This window comes from Coffea arabica, chromosome 1c (assembly GCF_036785885.1).
Source record: "Coffea arabica cultivar ET-39 chromosome 1c, Coffea Arabica ET-39 HiFi, whole genome shotgun sequence".
Lineage (NCBI taxonomy): Eukaryota > Viridiplantae > Streptophyta > Magnoliopsida > Gentianales > Rubiaceae > Coffea > Coffea arabica.
The window spans coordinates 49,182,783-49,207,481 of record NC_092310.1 but is presented as its reverse complement, the minus strand read 5'-3'; the positions used below and the strand labels follow the sequence as shown (position 1 = coordinate 49,207,481).

At 37.4% G+C, this 24,699-nt stretch overlaps 4 protein-coding genes across 6 annotated transcripts; 1 reads left to right on the top strand and 3 right to left on the bottom strand.

Annotated features, from left to right (window-relative positions):
• Positions 1-2,878: 2,878 nt before the first annotated feature.
• Positions 2,879-4,476, bottom strand: LOC140035173 (putative F-box protein At1g32420). Its single transcript, XM_072075001.1, has one exon. It carries the CDS (start codon positions 4,193-4,195, stop codon positions 2,984-2,986), a length of 1,212 nt encoding a protein of 403 aa, XP_071931102.1. The 5' UTR covers positions 4,196-4,476; the 3' UTR covers positions 2,879-2,983.
• Positions 4,477-7,148: 2,672 nt separating this feature from the next.
• Positions 7,149-10,366, top strand: LOC113725924 (uncharacterized). 2 transcript variants are annotated; one of them, XM_072074991.1, is made up of 3 exons: positions 7,149-9,049; positions 9,467-9,513; positions 9,929-10,366. In XM_072074991.1, exons 1-3 carry the CDS (start codon positions 7,251-7,253, stop codon positions 10,075-10,077), a joined length of 1,995 nt encoding a protein of 664 aa, XP_071931092.1. In that variant the 5' UTR covers positions 7,149-7,250; the 3' UTR covers positions 10,078-10,366. The 2 variants fall into 2 exon arrangements, with proteins under 2 accessions (XP_071931092.1, XP_071931096.1); XM_072074995.1 differs by lacking the exon at positions 9,467-9,513 and having other exon boundaries at positions 7,150-9,049.
• A 646-nt stretch (positions 10,367-11,012) lies between these two features.
• Positions 11,013-13,224, bottom strand: LOC113725858 (protein SENSITIVITY TO RED LIGHT REDUCED 1-like). The gene is made up of 2 exons (XM_027249264.2): positions 12,965-13,224; positions 11,013-12,238 (listed from the first exon to the last, which is right to left on the bottom strand). The coding sequence occupies exon 2, from the start codon at positions 12,147-12,149 to the stop codon at positions 11,310-11,312; it is 840 nt and encodes a 279-aa protein (XP_027105065.2). The 5' UTR covers positions 12,150-12,238; positions 12,965-13,224; the 3' UTR covers positions 11,013-11,309.
• Positions 13,225-13,943: 719 nt separating this feature from the next.
• On the bottom strand, positions 13,944-23,628 carry LOC113725846 (molybdopterin biosynthesis protein CNX1-like). 2 transcript variants are annotated; one of them, XM_027249245.2, is made up of 13 exons: positions 23,185-23,628; positions 22,309-22,435; positions 21,461-21,591; positions 21,067-21,168; positions 20,833-20,916; positions 19,522-19,749; positions 19,221-19,411; positions 18,953-19,057; positions 18,516-18,827; positions 16,105-16,262; positions 15,522-15,628; positions 15,097-15,153; positions 13,944-14,418 (listed from the first exon to the last, which is right to left on the bottom strand). In XM_027249245.2, the coding sequence occupies exons 1-13, from the start codon at positions 23,335-23,337 to the stop codon at positions 14,200-14,202; spliced, it is 1,974 nt and encodes a 657-aa protein (XP_027105046.2). In that variant the 5' UTR covers positions 23,338-23,628; the 3' UTR covers positions 13,944-14,199. The 2 variants fall into 2 exon arrangements, with proteins under 2 accessions (XP_027105046.2, XP_027105055.2); XM_027249254.2 differs by lacking the exon at positions 23,185-23,628 and having other exon boundaries at positions 21,461-21,608; positions 22,292-22,423.
• Positions 23,629-24,699: the final 1,071 nt, after the last annotated feature.

Sequence of the window (24,699 nt, the reverse complement as noted above, 5' to 3'; positions counted from 1 at the left end):
CTGATTCCATACGCTTTAGTAGGGATTCGAACTTCAATCGACCTGTTTTATAGCATTGCCGTATAAGATCGTCCACTCTAACTAGCTTTGGCTTTTCTTTAATTCCTTGTCTTTGCCTCCATTTTGGAAACTACTAATTACATGGTGTCAAACATAATTTCTACAAATTTTAGTGTCTAGAGTAATTAGGAATTCCTGAACACTACTTTCCCATATTATTTCCTGCTCCCTGATGGCTGGTGCAGATTGGGCCAGGAAGTCCATTTATTGAGACATAAGCCCATCCGGTGTGGTTGGAGAGATTCCCAATACAAGCCAGCTTCACTGGGACATCCAATAGGCCCGGTCCAACAGGCAATTAGTATTAACCGTTTTTCTTTTTCACTGTTTAACCGTATGTACGTATGTCTTTATTTTTTTTTAATGAGTTTGACATCCTAATTAAATGATATTCTCAATTGAAGTTGAAGAAATTTCCATTAACTCGAACTTGGATAATTTGAAATTTTTACCTATATAGTTCAATTACAAAGCTTTTATAGTTTTATGAAATCAAACTTGCATATCCTTGAATTCATCACAAATAAATCTTAAGTTTTCTAATTTTTAAATCGAGTTTAGATAGTTCAATTTTTTTTTATAAATATAAGGGCTTGTTTGGAAGTTCAAGTTTTTACCAAGTTTTTATTATACAAGTTTTTTAACAACTTGTGCTACAGGAATCCCAAAAACTTATCAAAATTTTTTAACCTACACACTTAAAATATCCAAAACACAAAAAAAAAAAAAAAAACTCCCTTCCCCTTTTCTTCTTCTTCCTCACCCACCACTACCTCCATCAACTACTCCGTCACCGGCCACCACCTCCGGCGCCGGTTCCGGCGCCGATCACTTTTTCCGGTGCCGATTTTTTTTTTTCCTTTTTTCCTCTCCCCTTTTTTTGTCCTTTTTCCCTTTTCCCCCGCAAGTTTTTTTTTCTCTCTGCGTCTCCCCCCTCCTCCCCCACCACCCTTCCCCTTCCCCTCTGGCCGATCTAGTCGCAAGACCGGATCGCACCGAGGGAGGGTGAGGGTGGCGGGGAAAGAGGAGGACAGAGGGAAATAGGGGATTTGCCAAAAAAAAAAAAAATTTTGACGGGTGGCGGGATTCGGGGGTGGTAAACGGGAAGGGGAATGGGGGAGGGGGAAGGGGCCAGGGGGGTGACGGGAGGAGGGGAAAGGTGGCGGGGCAGTGAGGATGGCGGGGTAGAGGGGGAAGGTGGGCCTGTTTGGAAGTTGCGGCGGGAGAGGGTGGCGGAGGAAGGGCAGAGGGAAGCGAGGTGAGGGGGTGGCGGGGGAAGAGGGGATGGTGGAAAGCAGGGGGAAGCGGGGTGAGGGAATGGCGGGGGGAGGGGGAAGGCGGGGGAGGGGGTGGTGGAGGAAGGAGGTGGCGGGGTAGAGGGGGAGAAGTAAAGTAGGGGGTGGCGGGAGGTGGCATTGCTGGAGGCAGAGGTAACGGGGAAGGGGGAAGAAGAAGAAAGAAAAGAGAAAGGAAAGAAAGAAAAAGAAAGAGAAAAAAAAAAAGAAAAAAAAAGAAAAAAAAAAGAAAAGAAAAAAAAGTTTTTAACCCTACAAAAACTTCTACAAAATTTTTTCCATTACAAAAAACTTCTATAAAATTTTTTCAAAAACTTCTACAGTGCACTACAGTAAAGTTTTAGACAAACTCCCAAAAAACTTAGGTTCCAAACAGGCCCTAAGTATTTGGATACAGTATATTATTTGAAATAATTTCTATAAAATCTTTTGTGATATGATGTATGTTTAAAAACAAATATAGTTGAAAAGATTAAAAAAAATAATAATTAGAATAAGCGTACTTATGATACAAGAAAAATGTTTGTACCATATAAAAATAGTCCTTCAGATTGTGTTTGGTGATATATTAGTTGCAAATAGCTTTATTAAGTACTATTACAATGATTTTTATGGTTTGTGCCCTTTTTTCCTTCTTAGATTTAGAATTTGAGGCAAAAAATATCGACATATAAAAACAGAGTTGTGGGATTAATAGTAATTTTTAGAAATTTATAAAAACTTGGATATCCCAAACGAATAATTTTTGGATAACTTTAACCAATTTCTCCTTTCGAAATGACAATTTTTGGATATCCATCACGGACTCTGTCCGATTATCCACTGACATGATCGACTGATGAACTCTGCAATAGCCAACTGAAGACTGGTCAAGAAAAGCCAACAAGGTACATATAGTTTGGGAGTGAATTTGAAAAACTATAAGAAACAGAGACCAAGAATTTGCATTTATCAAAAGTTTAGCATAGTTTTGAAGAAAGCAGCAGATTACATCTGTCTGGCTTTCTTGTGGATGATTAACTCCACTGCAATAGGCACTCAAGGTGAAACACATAGCTAAGGTAATCACTAATCCTGATACTCCAGAGTAGGTTTGCTGCTAAGACTAGAAAAGAAGTCACAGCATATGGATACTGTCCTCTGATCCAACCAACAAAACGAAGTGATTTTGTAACACTGGCAAGAACTGAATAAAGTTTTAACAGAATCCAAATACAAAATAAGAATCATTACGCCATCCATCCACCACATGCAAATCATTGTATTATCACTTTTCTGCAGGACACCAAGCAGAAACATTGAGTTCTATATGTTATCTGGGACTACTAGAAAATTGTGACGGTAGACGTGAGCTTTAGCAAGTCTAAACAGAATTAGCAAACAAAGAACAGAACTCTGAACCAACCCTTACCAGCTGCAGTTTTATCATATTTTCAAGAAATTAATATAAACAAAGATAATTCATTGGTTACAAAATAAGCTCTACTAAGTAAAAACTGCCTCTGTGATTACGTCGACCAAAAAAAGGAAAGAAAAATAACATAAATTATTGATTATAAAGTCCGTTCTCAGTAATTAGTTCATTAAACAACTCTAAAATCAAAAACAAGTGCAGTACTGCTGTCTGTTTAAGGGTAGGGAGTTGCGAAATAACTCAGTGGGATGATATTCTCCTCATAATAGGACAAGTACCCACAAATATCATTCTGAAACAATAGTTTGGATCGTTGTTCAAGTGATGAGGAGGAAGGGGATCTGCAAATCACAATCCTCGTCAACTTCTTCTCCACTTGGTCATATAAATAAAATGGAGACGGGAAGTAGAGAAGACCAGTGCTCTCATATATTACAACCTTGCCATCAGGCAGTATACCTACAGCACAAAACTCATGGTCGGGCTCCTGCGGCATGTCAAATCGGTGCTCAACCCGCCACCCACCATCACCATGACTATAAATTACCCCATCCTTCGGGTACGAAGTTATTGCAGACAGACGAGTTCCAAAATATGGTAGACGGTAGGGGAGTCGTCTCCCCGGTGTGGGAACAAATTCAAACTTCTCCTGAGCAAGATGAAAAGCAATAAGAAAGCCATCGAATCCACCAACGTTTTTTATCCGATTTTCCAACCAATATAAGGCTCCATCAAGGCAGACGGCTCGTTCCACCATCTCCCGAGGTGCCGGAGCGATACGTCTCCAGGAAGCATCCGTACCTATGGTGAGAATCTCCGAGTAATCCAAGTTGCAAAGCCAAGTCGCCTCGCGTAAATCCTCACCATCGTAATCATCATCACTATAGACCGGGCATATTTTCAGCAGCTTGTATAACTTATCTACCGGATCAAAACCCAGGTGATAGGTAGCAGAGCTATGCCCATATTCCGACCGAGGAAGCTCCATCGACTCCCGGGTTGCAACGTTGTACAAGCAAGAATAATTGCCGTAGTAGAAGCACACCAAACCGTTGACGATTTCGGTGTAGCCCAAACTCCTCCCACCGTCGTGCTCGACGGCGAGGTGGTGGGAAATTTGACCACCATCGAGGCTCACATAGAAGAAATCCTTGGTAGGTGCCAATCTTTCGAAGTAGGGATCAGATAGGAGGAGACCTCGGAAACCACGACGGTACGCCCTTGCGAAGGAAGGATCTAGGGTGATGGACAGCCAGAGCTTTGAGACGCACTTGAATCGCATCAGGGACTTGACCGGAAGCCATAACAAGATCTCTCTCGTCAGTTCATCAGGAAACACTTGATCTGGATTTGGGTATGGAGTTGAATTTGAATATGGATTTGGAAGAAGACGGGGTTGACATGGAAGGCTTGGCTCCTCCGCCATTATCAGTAGTTTGGACGTAATTATGGGAAGGTATGAGATTTTACGAAGTACAAGGATATATAAATTCAAGGAAGATTATCCAGTCCGGTTTAGGATCAGTTTCCTAGAGGGTGCCGGAAGGTTGTGGAATGACAATTTCGTCCTCTGATTCATAGCTAAATAACAAAATAAAGGGCAAGAAGCCAGGGCAAACCTCTGTAAATAATGCGAAAAGAGAAAAAGTCGAGAAGTGGTGTTGAATGAGAAGTTGTTTGCGAAAAAGTCGGAGAAGTTGTTTACGAGTACGAGGATATATAAGTTCAAGGAAGATTATCCAGTCTGGTTTAGGATCAGTTTCCTAGAGGGTGTCGGAAGGTTGTGGAATGACAAATTCGTCCTTTGATTCATAGCTAAATAATAAAAAAAAAAAGGCAAGAAGCCAGATGTGACCAAATGGCTAGTGCTGAAAATTTTAATACGAAAGCAACTCTTTGGATGAAATAAAATTACCTTTTTCAGCTCAAATTAAATACAATAAAAAAACAATTCCATGAATGATTTCAAAACAAGTTGCATGCAAGTTCCAATTGCACCAATTGTGAGGTACAAGAAAGCATAGACCTTTGTTGGATTGTGAATTTTCACGTAAAAATTTTTATGTTTTGCATTAATATTTTTCAATCACTTTTTTAACTCACATATATCAAGTCGTTACGATACACTTTTTTATAAAATTTTGAAAAATAGCAATTCAAATGAAAACCAAGTTTCTATAAAATCCATGGGCACTCTCATATTTGAACCAAAATAATATGGGAGCGCAATAATGAAAAGTAAAGTTCTTTTTCACTTGTGCCTTTTTACCTCTATAATGGCAAAGTTGTCAATGGACTGGGAATAATTTCACCATTTTGCCCATCAAAATCATGTGATGAGTTTAATGTCAATTTTGTGCTAGCCTACAATAATCCTCTTTGGTTTGATTTCCCCTTTTTATTCATTCAACTCCTTGGAGGAAGTTTTTGATTCGTACTAGATAAGAATGGGGCTTTTTTAAAAAAAAAAATAATGGAGGTTTTCAAACAGGATCTCTTATTTACAATCCTTTGATCTTGCATCCAATCAATCCCACTCCCAAACTAGGCTTAGCATTAAATATAGATGTTCTGTATAAGTTTTTTCTTTCTTTTTTAATGAAAAAGTTACTATTCTGGAAGTGAGTAGTAATTGTCAAGATTTAATAGTATGTGTAATTTCCCTTTTTGTGTGCTTTTGTGGATCGTAATTGTTATGCCTTCATGCAGTCGCTTATAATTTATAACTAGATTAAGTGCATTCATGAATAGCTGTAAGTGAACAATATAATAAGATTACTTATAAACTAGTGTGAATATCCGTGCTATGCACGGTACTGACATTATTAAAAGAAATTAAAAAAGAGAGTGAATAAAAAAAGTTAAAAAATTGTAGCAACATAATTAAAATATCAGATTTGTCCAACAATAGTTCGAAATATAATAAAAATATATATATTATTCAAGAAACTGCCTTTTTTTAGAAGATAGAACTTGAAAGAATCATAAAAAATTATATTAGAAAATGAATGATATATGAATAAAAATGAATGTAATCACATGCTTTATTTGATTTCAAAATGAAATACTTACATACATTATGCATTCGATTTGATAATTTTATATGAAGGTGCGAACATTCTGCACACTAATTAATCTATAGTACGAAATGCAATATTGGTGATCTAATTTACTCTGTTGAATTTTGTGGAGTTCGTACTACAAATGAGAATGCACAATCTTTGCATGAATTAATTCATTGGTTGATCAGCTTATCCCCATTTTCTTGAGAATTAAAAGCATATGAAATTTGAAATTAGTGTATATTTTACATGGTTTATAAATAGCATCACAAAATATATATATATATATATATATATCAAGAAATTCTACCATCCATTGCAATTCTTCTAAAATAAGAAACATCACGACGAAATACGAATCGTTCATTTGAAAAATTTAGTATAGTTCAAAAACACCATTGTTTTTTTTTTTTTCCTCAATGTATTTGGTTTGTGTGAATGGCAAATGAGAATAAAATGGGTTAGCGATCACCCGTTGTTGTGAATAATTATGAAAAATTGTAACTCAAATGGACTCCTTAATTTTCGATATGTGATTTTTCATAGTGTTGATTTCATTATCAGTTACTTGGTACTATTAGTTATCCGTTGGTTAAGTGATAAAGATTACTAAATAAAAAAAAATGTAAAATTGTAGTAAAAATAAAGCGAACCTGCAATCTTTGAAAATTGGAAACGTGTTTTGTGTCAGATGTAGTGCGTAACTTGCAAATATATGATTTGTAAAGGTGGTTACCATTAGTAAGGGATAAAGATTACACAATTTAAAAAATATAAAATTTTAGTAAAGATAAAGTCAACTTGCAATATTTGAAATTTAAAACGTAATTTGTATCAGAAATGATTTGTAATTACAAACATGAGTTGGAGGGGTGGTTACCATTAGTTAAGGGATAAAGATTATTAAATTAAAAAATGTAAAATTGTAGTAAAATAGGATTCAAATTTTTGACGATTTTTAAAGCTTCTCATCAAAAACTCTTTCTAATACATATAGATATAGATGACTATTGAATTTTTATTTGTGCCCTTTTTCACTTCTTAGATTTAGAATTTGAGGCAAAAATATCGACATATAAAAACAGAGTTGTGGGATTAATAGTAATTTTTGGAAATTTATAAAAATTTGGATATCCCAAACGAATAATTTTTAGATTTTACGGTTTTCAAGTTGATTGGTAAAACTTTAACCAATTTCTCCTTTCGAAGTGACAATTTTTGGATATCCATCACGGACTCTGTCCGATTATTAACGGATAAATTGATCCGTATCACGGAACTAGTATACTAATACGTGGCCATCCGAATCCTTAACGAATAAAACCCGACCCTCTTATAAAACCAACCCCATGTCCTCACAAGCCTCATAACTCAAAATATCAAAATCCAAAACCCTAATTGTCCAATTTCCCATCAGCAATGGATCTTCTTCAAGCATACGCCGAGGGAGGCGAGTTCGACATCGACGACGCCAATTCTCCACCTCCACAAAACCCTCCGACCACCACCGACGCTGATGATACCACCACTTCCTCCCCGGACTCCTCGCCGATGCGACTTTCGCTGCCGTCGAAGTCTTCCGCCCCAAAGGTCGATGATACAATGCTGGCCCTAACCGTGACAGGTAATAAAGCTCAATCCAAGCCTCTTGATCCAACTCAGCACATGGTTTCGTTTAACCCTACGTATGATCAACTATGGGCACCGATTTACGGTCCGGCCCATCCGTATGCGAAAGACGGAATTGCTCAAGGGCTTAGGAATCATAAACTCGGGTTTGTTGAAGATGCTTCGATTGAACCCTTTGTGTTTGATGAACAGTACAATACTTTTTATAAATATGGGTATGCGGCTGATCCCTCTGGGAATAATTTCGTCGGTGATTTGGATAAGCTGCAGGAAAGTGGCGCGGTTTCTGTGTATAATATTCCTCAGAATGAGCAGAAGAGGAGGAGGATTGAGAAAAAGAAAGAGAAGTTGGAGAAATTGGGTGAAGTTGATGGGGAGGAAGCCGGAGATATGGATGTGTCCGAGGTTGATAATCCGGCAACTGAGGCTTGGATTAGGAAGAATAGTAAGAGTCCTTGGGCTGGAAAGAGGGAGGGAGTTGGTGGCGAGTTGACTGAGGAGCAGAAGAAATATGCTGAGGAGTACGCAAAGAAGAAGGGTGAAGGAGAGAATGAGGGTGGGAAAAGTAATGCGGGTATGGCTGATAAGAGTACTTTTCATGGAAAGGAGGAGAGGGATTATCAAGGAAGGTCGTGGATTGCTCCTCCTAAGGATGCGAAAGCTAGTAATGATCATTGTTATACACCGAAAAGATTGGTGCATACTTGGAGTGGGCATACTAAAGGGGTTTCTGCTATTAGGTTTTTCCCAAAACATGGGCATTTGTTGCTGTCTGCTGGGATGGATACAAAGGTGAAGATATGGGATGTGTATAATTCAGGGAAATGCATGAGGACTTACATGGGGCACTCAAAGGCTGTCAGGGATATATGGTTTAGTAATGATGGAAGCAAGTTTTTGACTGCCAGCTATGATAAGAATATAAAGTACTGGGATACGGAAACTGGTCAGGTGATATCAACCTTTTCCACAGGGAAGATACCATATGTGGTGAGGCTCAATCCAGATGAGGATAAGCAGAATGTGCTTTTGGCTGGGATGAGTGATAAGAAAATTGTGCAGTGGGATATGAATACTGGGCAGATTACTCAGGAATATGATCAGCATTTAGGGGCAGTGAACACAATCACTTTTGTGGATAATAATAGGAGGTTTGTTACTTCGAGTGATGATAAGTCACTGCGTGTTTGGGAGTTTGGGATTCCAGTTGTTATAAAGTATATAAGCGAACCGCATATGCATTCAATGCCATCCATTGCCTTGCACCCAAATTCTAATTGGCTTGCTGCACAGAGTTTGGATAATCAGATTCTTATTTACAGTACAAGGGAGAGGTTTCAGCTTAATAAGAAGAAGAGATTTGCAGGGCATATTGTAGCTGGATATGCTTGTCAGGTTAACTTCTCACCAGACGGACGTTTTGTCATGTCAGGAGATGGTGAGGGCAGATGTTGGTTTTGGGATTGGAAGAGTTGCAGGGTTTTTAAGACCCTTAAATGTCATGAAGGGGTATGTATTGGCTGCGAATGGCATCCATTGGAACAGAGTAAAGTAGCTACATGTGGATGGGATGGTCAAATTAAATATTGGTAAGAAATCTTTATCGTTGTTCCCTACTTTGACTTGTCTTATGGTGTAAATTCTAGTGTAGCTTTCCTGCTTTACAATGATTTGGTTATTACTTCCAGTAAACTACACTAATCTGGTAATGCTTTGCTCTGAAAATTGCCGCACTAGACAGACAAGTGTGATTCTCTTATGCTGCACATAGACATATTAGAGGGCCCTTATCTGTGTTTAAACAAATTTTGTAAATTTTACTAATAAAGTACATTGATCTGGTAATGCATAGCTCTGAAAATTTTAGCTGAATGTTCTCTCTCTCTCAAGAGAAAGTCCAAACCCCCACTCCCCCAAAAACTCTCCAAGAACCTTTTTCTCTCTTTGTTGTTCCTGCATTTTTGTGTTGAGCTTATTGTATTTATAGATAATCTCTCTTTATTCAGGGAAGTTGGTGACTTGGATGACTTGTTCCGACAGGCATATCTTTCAGGTGTTAATTCTTGGAAACGTTTCTGAATGGAAATTTTTGAGTTACTGGTGAAACACAGAATTTAACAAGAAGTCATGAATATTTTGGAGGACAGTTGCTCTATTTTATAACATTTGAATGATGTTGAGTAGAGAATATTAGCTGTATAGTAGAACATTTAAATGATATCTAATCTAACCTGGTTAAAGTCATGCAAACAATTGCAGTTGCTGCCATGTACCTGGTTTCTAGATTCAGTACATGTGTTTTTACAGCTCTCTCTCTCTCTCTCTCTCTCTCTCTCTCTCTCTGTTGGTCTCTGTGGGTGGGGGATTGTGGCTCTGCTTAGGCGTGACTACATATCTCATCAATTCTGTCACGACTAATTGAAGATTAGAAAGTTCAGGAGAGGCTGACATGTTTTGCTGCTTTTCAGGGACTAACCTTGAAGATGAAGAAGTCTGCTCAACCTGTGGCTGGACTACCTTTGAAGATGGAGTGTGCCCAACCTGTGGATCCTGTTACAATTTGTATGGTGTTAAACCTTTCAGTGGACCAATGATGGTAGAGGCCCAAAAAAGTTGATAACGTGCCCAACTGGCTGGTTGTGCCAGTGGACTAGAGCTCAAAATATGGATCTCTATCTTATTCTACCATGTTCATCTTCCTCCGGCTGCCATTGAACTTGGATATTTGTAAGAGACCAGGTCCACAGTGATGAGATATCACTAGTTTAGCTACTGATGTTCTCATGCCATTTGTTTGCTTTTTCATTAATCGACATTGTAACATAAGTTTGCTAAATGGTTTTGGATTTTGTAAGGGAGAGTAATGATAGGAAATCGCATTGCAAAAATAATTTCTGTTTTTGCTATACTATACTTGGAAAAGAATATTCCACCTGTGAACTGCATTAGAGGGTCATGAACCCCTTTTAACATCTGTAAATAATAATATATTAACCCTACTCTTTCTATCAACTGTGGGATGAAATCAGCTATGGACTGCAAATAAAAGTGGATCCAGGCTCTTTCTATCCAACAAATGCCTGCATTTCTATTTCTACCAGGCTATGACATCATAACTACTTTAATCATTGCGAGTTGAACAATCAGTTCTAGCCGAGGATCAATTCCCAGAGCTTCTAAAGATGCCAGTGGTTCAACGGTTCAACCTGTAAGTCTGAAGCAGCGGCAGTTTGGCACCTAAGATGATGATTCTACTATCTTGATTCAATATGATAATTCATTAGATGCTTCCCCTGTAGAACAAATCCCAAGAGCAATCAACGTCAGGACTGACCAGAAAGTTACCATCACTCAGTCGAGATTTGGCCATACCAAGTGGGATAATTATCTGTGATACATCATAATTCTTGACAGATTGGATAACTTCAATTTTCCAGAGACTGCCAAGCAGTATATTTCCGTTTCTAAACCAGTGCATTTCTTTCTATCAATGCACACCACACCAAATAAGAGAAATTAAATACACTATAAGATTATCAGTATCTCTGATGCTGATCTCAACTAGTCATTGTTCCATAAGAATAATATGACCCTTTACTCCAAACTGAACTTCGAATGTTTTTTACAACAAAAGTTTCCAAAATCTTGTCAATTGGTCAATAAATATGAAATCAATCCCGAAATATGAACAATTGATGTTAGTATACAAATTAAAAAGATGAGTAAGAAGTAGCACGGCCAAAAAGCAATATATTGCTGAGGACCAATACTATCCACGATGTGTAACAATGGCTAACTGGTGAAGACAATCAAGCAAGTCCATAGTAATCACCGTGAAGTTGTCATAGTTTAACAATTTTGCAAGTCTTCATCATGACTGATGCGGAAAAAATGCCAACTAGAACTATGGAAAGCCTGAAAATAATCATCTGATGTTGCATTAATTGCAAACTCTTTAGTGAACCTCCTGATGGCCATGATATGCCTTTGTCTTTCCTCACGAATTGGATCCTTGCAGACTGACAAGAATTGTTCATATGCCTCAAAGCTATTTCCAAACAATACAATCTGGTTCAACATATTGACTTCCCAATTCGCCTGGAGGAGATTGTCATACAATCCTGCCTCACAGTGTGGCATGAAGAATAGTGTTGGTTTTAAGGCTTGTCGCCGTCCCTGTTCATTAAAAGATAGCACAGAACATCCTAAAGCTGACAAAACCTTTGATTCTGTTAAAGAAAGAACCGGATCAAACACCTCTACTTCCCCTATCCACGTGAATTTCCTTTTCATCAATATTGCCAAGCTAAGTTGTAATCGAGGTGGTTCATATGACTCAATGCTGCCAATACCATATATCACCATCTGCAATTTCTCTTCTGACCCCGAAACCCTGTGCAAATGATCAGACATTTCATGACTTAGGATTTGATCTATGAAGGCTTGATAGAACTGGGAACTCTCAAGTTTTTGGACATAACTCAGCATCTTCTGCATTAATTTTGATTCACTTTCGGGATCACTTTGATCATCTATAGGAGACCAGGATTGCCCCGGTTTCTGTAGTTCAGATTCAATGGTTTTGCGAAACTGCCTCTTCTGTTTTCCTCGACGAGGTAAGACTATCTTCCAGTCTTCAGCAGGAGGATTAGGCTTTTCAAGGCTTAAAGTTTTCACAGATGCAGCCATGATTGGACCAAATAATTGTTCTACAAGAACCTAGAACACCTTGTAACTCGAGCTAATAATCCTGGCAAAAGAATGCATTCCACAAAGACCTAATACAGACAAAGGATAAGAATTCCTTAAACTTAAGCACCATATGCGTGTTCGCGGAAAAGTCAATATACCAAGATTAGGTAAACTTCCTATTCATAATACACTACAGTCTTTTACAAATACAAAACAACATACAAAACAGACAGAATTCTGACTAAAGCAGGGCTACTTATACGTGCAAAAATATGTTTTTTACAGTTATACAAGGTCACTGTCGAGCACCAAAAATGTGCATTTACCATTTCATTTTCTGTACAGAATCCCTCAGATTTTTTCTTTGCTTCATGTATGAGGGCAGGACCTCAAAAATTATCTACAGATAAGATGAAAGCACAACAGAAATATGTCAAAGCTGCATACTTCTCAAGATTAATAGCACTCCTTTAGGCTATCAAAGTTTTTGGATCAATAAATGGGGGATTCTACATCCCTTCTGTCAAATAGATGTCCTCTCAATCAAGTAAAACAAGAAGACAAACAAGCCTATTAAACTAAAGACACAAATCCCACTTCAATTTTCACCTTGATACTCGTGAACAACTGGGTAAAAACTCAATACAAGTCCCAAAAAAAAAAAAAACATTTGCTACCAAGAATCCTATATAATTACCTCCAGAAAGAACAACTTTCTCGAATTAGATTCAGATGGAAAATTGGAAAAAAAAAAAAGAAACAAACAAACAAAAGAAGCAGGGGAATAGATACAATTGCTGTTGACGATTAACCTTGTTAAAAAATGGCAAGACTGAAGACAAGAAAGCTGCCCGTCAGAGGTTTCGCTGGCTTTCTGCCTACCTCTCCTCCAGTGGGATAAGGGATTTGAGGCTTCAAACCCAGCTGCCCCAGGAAAGGAGGGAGAGGGGTGGGCAGATGCCGCCGCTGGAACTGTGGGTTTTGGTCTTTAAGCTTGTTTCAATAGTTTATGACGGGTACCAGGCATCAATGCCGAGAGTGACAAAGACAGAGTATTAACGACTGCACGAGTGCCACTGCCTAACGTCCGTGCAAGGAGAGTATAATGTTTGGATTGCAGATTTCCAAACAAAAATTGTTTCGTTTTTCGAGACTCATTTTTTAATCACCTTTTTATTACATATATATTAAATTAGTTTAGTAATTTTTTTATAAAAAATTCAGAAAAATATAATCCATAAGTTTAGCATCAACGGATATTAGTACAAGTGAAAAGGGTTTAGACAATATAAGTGGAAGGTATTGTATTCAAAATTAAAGAGGACAATATTAGAAGAGTTTCGCTGCAAGAGGTCCGACTTAGTTTGAATAGAGTCCAATTAGATTCGAATAGGATTAATTATAAATCATAAAACGTATGTTAATATTTGTGGTTTATATTAAAAAAAAGTATAAATTTTAGCTGTTGACAAATTAAGGGCTTATTCTTGATTGATTATTTTAATTGGTTATTAATTCATGGATAAATTAAGGGCTTGTTTTCGATTAATTATTTTAACTGATTATAAATTCTGATTTTAGCTAATCGGTTTTTGGTTATTTTTGTATTCGCATTTCTAAACTGTTTTACCAAATATAAAGCTTGGATATAAATTGATTTTCCCGAAATTCAAATTACCGAATTCCGAAATCCAATTTAGATTGGTTTTTTTTTTTGGTTTCTACCCAAATATGAACGCCCCTGCTTTTGGCTAACTCAACAACCGTATCTATTCATTCCTAAGATAGATATTCTGTAAAATCTACTGACTTTACGTACAATATTATTGGCATTGTTTGGATTGCACCTTATTTACACCTTATTTATACACATTGACTTGTTTGTATCATCACCATATTTTTCAACCATTTTTTATCTCGTATACATCATATCAAAAAAGTGCTATAGTATTTAAAAAAAAAAAAAAAACTCGTCCCACATAATTTCCTATCCAAAGTTTTCAACAGCGCATTTTAAACAAGAGTAACTTGGGCTGCCATGGCACGACTAATGAGAACAAGAACAACCAGAATGCTGAACATTGTTGGAAGCTGACTTAAAACTACGTTCCCATGTATCTGATGGAGCAGCTTCTGCATGGGGAACGTGGAGAGGATGCTTCTCTCTCTTATCCCCCCTTACCTGCTTCAATGCATGCTTTAGGACAGGCAACAAAGCCTCCATGCATTCAGCCACCGCGTTTGGGTTACCGGGCATGTTAATGATCTGCAACACATAGTAGAATGAGATGAGACTAGGTTAATCTCCAAAAAAATCCTCCAAGTACAAGCCAAAGACCAACTGTTCACTTCATAGTCGATCAGTAGTATCTTTAATTTGAGTCTAAAGAAATCTCTATTTCCATATGAGTTGGGAAAGTTTGCTGCAGTTTAGATATATGAAACAGCCAAATAGATATCTTTTGCTTGATTAAATAACAAATAAGTGTATCCGCTTCTTTAATCAAGAAATAAAAGATATAGACATTCTATTGCCCATGAAACCTTTCCCATAAGCTAGAAAAAACCTACTCCTGGGAGGATCTCCCACAGGCCATCTCCAAAAAATTCCTCTTCAAAAAAATCCAATCCCGGTATGCTCATTTGCTCCACATACTTAAACTTCTATCATTAACTTAAATTGTCATTAATGCAGTAGTGGATTTCCTTGTGGCCATATAGCTCCTCCAAGAAGTGAGGTTTTCAGTTTTCTCATCAGTACAAAGTTAATGGAGCTTGATATCCTGCTCGAGATAGACAGAGAGGGAGGGAGGGTTTATTTCGTGGATCCTATCATAAAAGGCGACATATTTATGTTTCTGTTGTTTACCTAATGCTCACAAACAAGGAGACAGTAATCTGCTTACTAATCTCACAGTTCAAATATACACAGATTCTAGCTTACCAAAGTTGTTCCTCTAATCCCAGCTGCAGAGCGTGAAAGCATTGCAAATGGTGTCACCTGCTTACAATTAGATCATCATATCACTCATTCTCAAAATATAATGACCAATTAACAAAAGCAGATCTAGTAAGAAAAGATTTCTCCAAGCACGAGAAGAAAGATAAATGTACAATCCACTCTAACAAGATGCATCCAATTTCCATTTTCTAAGACATAATTAGTCAAAACAAATTTTCTACAGATAACTCAGTACATAGAAAATTGACATGGCTAGCTGAGGTTGCATGGTGGTATTTCATGGCAAGCACAAAAATTAGAATTAATCCAATTCTGACATTGACCACGTTAGATGATTTACCTCTTCAACTATTCAACACTCAGAAAATTAACAAGTCCAGAAGATTAAAATACAAAGCAATTTGTACCTTCAGACTCTCTTGCATCATGACATACAGAAGACCAGGTGTCTCTTTCTCAATCACAACTTTTGTGGCTTCAGGAGTGACATCTCTTGGAGTGAAACCAGTACCACCTAATTGTAGATGTGGCATTGCAGGAAATTAAAGGGAGAGATTGCGCGGGGGGAGGGGGAGGAGAAGAGAGAGAGAGAGGAAACAAAACAAACATACTTCACATATCAAATCAAATGCCTTACTTTGACTTGAGCAAGGTTTGAGTGAAATTCAAATATGCAAATTTAAAAGGAGCGAAAAACATGCAGGATCACCCTGTTGATGAACAAATCTAAAGTACAAAACAACAATCATTACTCTAAAAACTTGATAAGTGTACAAAAATGCTAGTAATTTTGTTACTTAACAAATGACATCTAAAGGTTACGTGACTGACAACTTACTTAGGGGAAAAAATGTGGAAGAATATGGCCTATATATCCGTATCACAATAACTAGTTGAGTAAAGTAAATTAGATTCATATGCATATAATGACAACATAAAGGATCACAAAATTGACAATCCCTACTACGAACTGTTTATTCATCCACTTACCAAGAGTCAGAATGAGATCCATCTTCTCAACATCACTCCAAGACAGCAAAGTATCCTTGATCTGCAACACATCATCTGAAACAACAGCAGTTGCAGCTACTCTGGCTCCTCCTAATTTTTCTGATGCCGAATTTACAAACGAGATTGCCCGTGGACCACTGCAGAATTAGGTTAAATTTTTGTAAACTATTGAATAGCAGAAGAAACAAAATGAGAAGCAGCAAACATTTCAATGAGCAATCCAAGAGTTGCATGGTTAAAGACAAAGAAAAAAGGAAAGGGGAATGGACTTATGTAAATGTAAGGTGAATTCATCACATAATTATCTAACAATTTGACTACTGAATTTGCAAGGAAGTATTAACAGAAAGTGCATGGTCCAAAATAAAAAGTAGGTGAACAGCAGCTCCCAACCTGATCAGGCTATGCTCCTGCTTAGCAAATGCAGTACTTTCAGCAAAATAATACATTACCATTTGTCTCATGATACTTGTGTCAACCACACTAAATAAGAAAGGATCTTTAGTAAAGATCCCTACCAAAATCCAACATACAGTTTTTCCAAAACAAAAAAATAGACGGAAGCAATTCACATTTCACTTACATTGAAAAAATTGAATTTCAAAATAAATTCCTTACTCTTCATAGACTTGGTTATGAGACACAGGAGATGAGAATAGGTAAAGATTTGTCATGCCGAAATAAGATTTCTTAAGGCAGCCAACAGATAGAATCAACAAGAGAATAAACATGAGGACAATGTAGTTAGAATGCAAGTCAAACAATTCCTGAAGATCAAGAAAGAATTAAGGACAGAGAGAGAGTGTGTGAGAGATAGACAAATAGACAGACAGACAGACAGAGATAGAGATAGAGACCAAGACACAGAGAGCAAAAGTATATGCAACTCAAGTCCAGGGAGGACATGTTTCAACCAAGAAAATAGCGTCCACACCACATCACACTGATTTTTTTCTTCATCAATGTCAAACACTGAATAACAAATTTTTAATGTTTCTTACAATTTCAGATCCAGGGCCTTTTTGTTTAGTCTGTTATTCCACTGCAAATATAACAGTGGTCATTAAGAGAAAATGTGCAGCTATTGCACATATGGTTATTGAGATACATCTATTCCACAAGTCCCCTTGATTGATGGCATCAGCCCCACCAAAGCAAGTCTGAATTGGAATTTTTCTGCCATGAAGCAACCGGTTTTTCTCTGGATCCAAAATGCAACTTGCTATACTTGTAGCAAAGAACAAAGTACGTCCATCTTTCACTTTGAATTGGAGTAATATCAACTTTGCTCTTTTTCTCTAGCATCATCAAAGTGACCTTTCAGGAATGATGATCCAAAAAGGTGTATCATGATGCTTATTTTCATAGTCAATGTTTTACTTTTGGAGGTCATTTGACTGATTCAAGAAAAAAATTGAGGTCAATGTGTATCTTGATCCTTCAGGTTAGCAAAATGAAAAAATTTCTGAAGTTAGTGCACATAAGTGAGAATATTAGCTCAATGAATAGAAAGTCATAAAGCAAAAAGATATTGATCATGAAGGCTGCATACAGAAAATGACACGGCAATACATGAATCCTGTTTCCATAAGTAGTTTGAGAAACAATAATGTGTGCTCTCCATACATTTCAAGTTGGAATGCCTTAACTCAAAGTCCACAAATTATCAGATTGAGCTCCTATTCAACGTGAGTTGGATTGTCCCCAGGCCCCCCCCCCCCAAACACAACTTGGAAGTAAATATGTTGCAGCATTGAAATATTATTTGATGGTAAACAAGGGTAGAGAAAGAGTTTGAATGCATAAGAATCTGTTATACTTAAAGAAGAGTCATTACCTTGATGCATAAAGATTCCCTACAATATATTTTCTTATTATGACAAGTCCATAAAGCACTGTAGATATCAGCATCTTGCATATGTGATGAAGTAACTAGGAATGAAAAAACTACCCAGTTTACATCCATGACCTACATTCTAAAAGTGTGACTGGGAAAGAGCATCCCCTACTATACTTAAGTTGAACATGGACTGTCTTAATGATAAAGGGAAATAAAAAGTTGAAGATGGATACTTCAGCAACCACACTAAAAATCAAAAGAGGATATCAAAGTAATCATAACCAAAAAAAAAAAAAAACTACAACAGAGTCACTTAAAAAAGAAAGAGAAAAAAAAACACAGTTCTAGAATTGTTTATTCCTCTCTATCTCTCTCCTTCTCCCTCTCCCTCTCCCTCTCCCTCCCTGAAGGATGTGTGTCTATATCTTTTCTTTTTTTTTTTATTATGCTTATATCACATTACCCACCGTCCCCCCTTTCAGGGAAAATTTTTTCTATATACCCAAAGATGCAGTACTTATGCAAAATTGTGAAGCACCAGTACGAGTACCTCCTATCAGGACCCTTCCCTGATGCAACAGTGTCACTGACAGTGAGGATAGCCACTCTAATCTCAGGATCTTCAGATGATTCACCAACAGCTACTTTTTCGGATTTACTTCCTTTTGCAGCACCTTTAATCTCCATGGATTGAGAGCTCTGACTGCCGGAAACACCCAGTATGTCAGAAATTACAATTGCTGACACAAAAGTGCCGACAGGCATCAATTTGCCAGATGCAGGTAGTTCTAGTAAAGCATTTGCTGACTTCATACTCATTAGTCGACTACTCATTTGGGTACCAGTGCTGTCAGCAGCAAATCTGAAAGTCATGCAAAAGAGCTCATTGTTGTGACCAGGGAAGACGATCATGCTTGCATATTGAATGAATTAGAATTATTCACTTTCAACATAAATTTCCGGCTAACAGGAGCTTTTCCAGATTACCCTGGCGAGCCATTTGCATTATCCAACTCCCAACTAATAATAGCACGATGAAACTCTGGACGTATTGGATCTGTCTTTATTGACTGCTTAAGACGAGCATGTACTCTGGTAAAATTGGAAGAACTCATACATTACAATCCAGATACCGGCCTCACTTAAGAAAAACTAGGAAATGAAACAATAGAAAATCAAGATATTGTTAAGTATAAGATAAAGAACAGAAAAGCAAAACAGAAATAGAACAAAGTCAATTACAACTTTCAGCAACCTTGGCAGCTGAGGATTTGCCCATCCAGAAAGACGCCGAATAGCAGGGATCACAAAAAGGTTGAAACAGACAAGAGCACTCACGGGATTTCCAGGCAACCCAAAAGCAAGGACCTTATTGGATCTCATATCATCAGTTGGCCCATGAACCATCTCAGCAAAAGTGAGAGGTTTTCCCGGTTTCATGCGCACCTGAATGAGAAATTAGTACCCACTAGTGCAACTCTCTTCAAAGCAGAGTGAATAAAGAATCCCTATGCGGAAGTAGGATGAGGATAGGATGAGAAGATTTCCATCATTACCTTATCAAAATATATCTTTCCTCTCTTTTGAAGTAAAGGCTTAACATAGTCCCTATCTCCCATGGAAACACCTCCACTAGTTATAATTAAGTCAGCTCCAGCAGAAACTGCACTTTCCAAGGCACTATCAATTTTTGCTTTATCGTCGCAAGCTATACCAAGGTCAATTACTTTGCACTGTTGCTGTGATGCAGCAGCAATAACCATGGCACGGTTGGAGTCCCGAATCTGCAGAAAGAAAATAAGCATCTTCTGAGAACCTAACAGAATAACAAAGATGCTTACTTTAGGAGACATCTATTTTAGATAAGACATGGTAGCTCAAACATGCAATTGATCTTACAGTGCATAATTGGGATTAACCATTTCATTTTCATAACTACATCCAAAATTTGACCGCAGTCTCCATGCCCACCTGACTGCCTTTAGAGAGACAAATTGATATGGATGACATGAATATATGCACATTTAGACACCATATACATATAGGAAGCGCAAGTACAAGAGAGAAAGAAAGAGAGGGTTGGGCAACGCATTTAAGTTGATTTTCTAGAATTGACAAGCAAGTTAAATACTCAAACCAAACAGTGTTGTAGATTCAATCAGTTCCCTCAAAACAAAACTTGATGGTGTAAAGGCAAGAAGACCCCCACTGCCATGATAGAGCACAAGTGTGAGTAACAACCTAAAGAACCTTACAATTGAGGTTCTATTCCAACTTTAGGACTTCAATAATTGGATGCAACTTTTGGCTAGGAGTTATTCCAATCAGCCCTGCGTTTGCTTTGATCAACTCCTAAATTGTATGGTCTCCAATAGATTTCACGGTTCGATTCTGGTCAAACTTAGATTATCTGCAATTTTACAGTCTCCAATAGATTTCAGGGTTCAATTCTGGTCAAACTTAGATTACCTACAACCATAATTGCACCTATATCACTCTACTATATACAACTTTTGGCTAGGAGTTATTCCAATCAGCCCTGCGTTTGCTTTGATCAACTCCTAAATTGTATGGTCTCTAATAGATTCCACGGTTCGATTCTGGTCAAACTTAGATTATCTGCAATTATACAGTCTCTAATAGATTTCAGGGTTTAATTCTGGTCAAACTTAGATTATCTACAACCATAATTGCACCTATATCACTCTACTATAATGATATTAAAGAGTTATGTTGCAAGAACTTGAAATTCCATCCAAGTCATGCCAAAGAAAACAAGATGAATAAGTTGACAATGCACAAGTAAAGAAGAACGAGAAGCAGAAAAAGATAATGGGAATCCAACTGTCCAAAAAAGCTTCAAGTACCTGGCCACGAGTTAAACATGCAACAGTTGGCTCCACAAGTTCATCACCAGTGGAAAGCACAGCAATTGTTGGTGCAGGATATACCTGCACAACAGGAATATCAGAGTCATGCAATTAGAAGAAGCCCTTGCAGCAAACAGAGGCACATAACAGGGAGGAAGACGGATGCAGAAAAGTAGGTTAAAGCCGAAAGAAACAAATGAGCCAGGAGTTTAAAGTAAGAAAAGGAAATACCTTCACCATCATTACACCCACAGTAGCAAGGAGGCCAATTTCTGCAGCATCTAAATGCTCCCCAGATTTTAGCACCAAATCACCTTTTGTAATGTCGAATCCCTGTAAGTGGAATCTTACATGAACTTCAAAACTTGACTTCCAAATAATACTGGCCAGAAAGTAATCACAATCAACATCCAACATGCATTTCTATCTAGAGACAAGCTACCATTCAGCGATAGTAGTCATCATTCTGAGGCCATCTGGTTTTATCAGATAGCAGAAAATGCCATCACAAGGAAAGATGTCTGAGAATCGATGTAACACAAAATATCTCCACAAAAGAATTCTTTAATTCATTGATCACCAAGTAACTAACAAACACGCGCAGCTATTCAGAACAAGTACATACCACTGGACGAATATCAACTCCAGGGTTAATTTGCTTCAATATTCGTACCCTCTTTGGTTCAGCTGCAGCATTTTCTAGTAATTCAGTATCCTCTACTTGCACAACAGCATCAGCACCATCAGGTATTGGACCTAGAGAGAATAGAGAACTTGTTGCAGAAATAATGAGGGAAAAAGTTAACATCCCAGAGGAACTATCTAACTTCTTAATATTTGAATATCATAGAAAACTTACAACAAGGTCAAACAGTAAAATGCCTAAATTATCGACTTTACTGCCTTTGTCAGTGATTTAAATCTAACATGCTTTAGGACAAATCCTGGTGGTAGGGTAGGGATCACCCCCCCCCTCCCCGGGAACTGGATGTGAAACTCAAATTATTAAAAAATTCATCAATATAGAAAAGCTTATGTTAGCTCATCCAGAAGAAATTTGCTTTTACCATTGTATGCTCCAACTCTTTCCCTAACAGTCAAGCTGTTTATGCTTTTGACTGCAGTACGAATTAAGGCTGATAACAAGCCATATCTTTCACGTGGTTCAAGTTCAAATCATAAAATATTTTATTTTTACAGGTGCAGTGAGGAAACAACTAGAAATGCATCAATTGAGATCCCAAAGTTCAATATATGAAACATACATTCTGGACATGAATGTCAATCCAGGTAGTTCGTGATCTAATCAAGTTCATCTCTTTGCCCAAAAAAGGTCAATCTATTCATTGCAGTTTTTTTGCACTACTCAATTAAGAACCATTGTTTATCCTCTATAGGTAAGAACTTGCACAATGTCCAAGCTGAAGAAAGACAGTGCTAAATAGTAGGAACATACAAATTTAATGAACTTGCCTCCTGTTGTCACATATGCAACAGTTCCAGAGGTCACAGTGACCCCAAATCCATCATTTCCAGCTCTTGATTCAGTGATTACAGGATATTCACCAGGACCATCTGAGGCAACTACTGCATATCCATCCTGACATACAACATTACGATAGTAAGGTACTTTACTACAGCCTTCTCTAAATAGCTAAAAGCTCATTCTTTTGATTTTTTCCTTGCCCTAATAAGCAGTTAATGAAGTCCTCAAAACAATAGTAAACCCTCATCTCGGATCACAAACATACTTGCCATTCCTAAGAATGATCAAGCCACAAGCAAGATTATGAAATATTGTGATAAAGTTTACTGGAACAAAGAACTTGATATCCTCGTTCCTGTGAAGAAAATTTGTCCTTATTCTACAAGCAGATACAAGTAAGACAGATACAAGTAAGACACTTTAAATGTTGCATTTTCCATATGTTGCATTTTCCATAAGCGATAGAAGATAAACTGCTTCCCTTATTTCTGAGACCTCTCAACGCTAGGCTGAAACTATTTAACATTCATCATACCAACACAGAATCGTTTCAGGAGTGAAAAGAGACCAAATTGATGAAAGACCTCAGTAATAAAATACGTAACTGACCAGCAGATGTATCAGTTAGGCAAATTCAGTATGATAACAAGAAGCATGGTAAAAGAATAATCAAAATTTTAATGCTTTCAATCGTCCATAAAAAATTCCACGTTCAACAAGAATCCACATCCAAAAACATTCCATTGAAAAACCAACACCCCACCAAGAAAATGTTATCTGAAAGCACAACCAAGAGCCACAAATTTAAACAACATCCCACTTCGCATTTTCTATGTTAGTCAATGTTAAGATAAACAATAAACCTTAACAGAGGCAGGGTATGGAGGAAGAGGGTCAGGAGCATGAATATCCTCAGCCAAGATTTTGCCAAGAGCATCCTTCAGGGGTACTGTTATAGGTGGCAGCTTCTGAGACTGGCTCAGGACTATCTGAAGAGCTTCATCAACTGATATCATCTTGGAGAAGCTGCGAATTATTTGAGTTATTCAGTAACAATTTGATATCTTGAAGAGACTGACGTATCCAGAATGGCAGTCGGACTGAGCACTGAAAGGAGGAGGAGAATCGGCACTTAAAACTACTTTGAGCAGCGGCAGCTGCAGAGGGCACCTAATGGCAAAAGCCACAGTGGATTCGGTTTTAAAAAAATTTAACGCACACCGCACGCGTTTGGATTTGTAGATTCTTTTTGATTGGCTAAATTGCATTTGGACCACAAAAGTTGTCGTTAATTGAATAAAGGCCGCAACAAAAAAAAAAAAAAAAGAATTCCCTCAAACAAGGAAAGAAGATGCAAAATTGTTTAGTGTTTCAGAAGTACTATGCCCGGTTTGTCTAACATGTGGAATATCATTTTGATGGTAAAGCTTTGACAGATCAATGGAGAAACGACACGTAAGGAAACAAAACAGGGTTACCCATGGTGGTTTTAGCACTCGCGTGAGGATTGACTGGGCTCACAAACTGATAAAAAAGAATGGGAAAATCAAGAATTGAAAACATGAAAAACGGTTATATGGTGTAGTTTACGACTAAGGAGATAGAGACAATGAACATGCAGTTGAGACAAGAAGCACGAAAGCGCCAATGGCTTAAAACAAAACTACGAAAAGTGAAGAAAGGTTTCGATGACAAGAGGGTTGAACAATAAATATGTGGATAAATGATGAACATTACCAGATTCTGACTGAAACCATTAAACTATTTTTGTGTCAATTAGCCCATGAAACTTTTCCAAATTCTCACAAAAACCATTACTCTTTTTGTGTCAATTAGTCCACTAAATTTTTTAAAAAGTTTTAATCAATCCACTGTATCAAATTATGCGGTTAAATTAGATGAATTTGTATTCACGTGAGAGACATGCGGACAAAAATGATATTTCTCCTCACCCATTCCCATAATCAATCACAAATCCTCAATCTCATTAGCCTAACTCATTTTTTGATCAGTGTGTGTTTGGATTGCAAAATTCATTTCAAATAATATTTCGCTTGTATCATAAAATCACCTTTTTATATTCCCAGCTACTTTTTATTTCATATACATCAAATCATAAACAGTGCTACAGTAATTATTTCAAATAATATTTCAAATAATACTCCGTCTAACTTAACCGGACAATATGCTAGATAGGCTAACTAAATTTTTTCAATAGTTTAGTGGGTTGATTGACACAAAAAAAATAGTTTAATGGTTTCAATGAGAATTTGGAAAAGTTTAGTAGGGTACAATGCACTTTACCCATAAATGATTAGGAATAAGAGAAAAGCACATTTTGCAATTTTTTTGGGGAACTTGCATGTCAAATATTGGAT

Coding starts and splice junctions, on each gene's coding strand:
- LOC140035173 (XM_072075001.1), bottom strand. CDS start 4,195: ATGGCGGAGGAGCCAAGCCTTCCATGTCAACCCCGTCTTCTTCCAAAT.
- LOC113725924 (XM_072074991.1), top strand. CDS start 7,251: ATGGATCTTCTTCAAGCATACGCCGAGGGAGGCGAGTTCGACATCGAC. Junction 9,050..9,466: donor GATGGTCAAATTAAATATTG/GTAAGAAATCTT, acceptor CTCTTTATTCAG/GGAAGTTGGTGACTTGGATG. Junction 9,514..9,928: donor CCGACAGGCATATCTTTCAG/GTGTTAATTCTT, acceptor GCTGCTTTTCAG/GGACTAACCTTGAAGATGAA.
- LOC113725858 (XM_027249264.2), bottom strand. CDS start 12,149: ATGGCTGCATCTGTGAAAACTTTAAGCCTTGAAAAGCCTAATCCTCCT.
- LOC113725846 (XM_027249245.2), bottom strand. CDS start 23,337: ATGATATCAGTTGATGAAGCTCTTCAGATAGTCCTGAGCCAGTCTCAG. Junction 19,058..19,220: donor GCAAATCCTCAGCTGCCAAG/GTTGCTGAAAGT, acceptor CAATTTTACCAG/AGTACATGCTCGTCTTAAGC. Junction 16,263..18,515: donor GGGAAGGGTCCTGATAGGAG/GTACTCGTACTG, acceptor CTAATTCTGCAG/TGGTCCACGGGCAATCTCGT.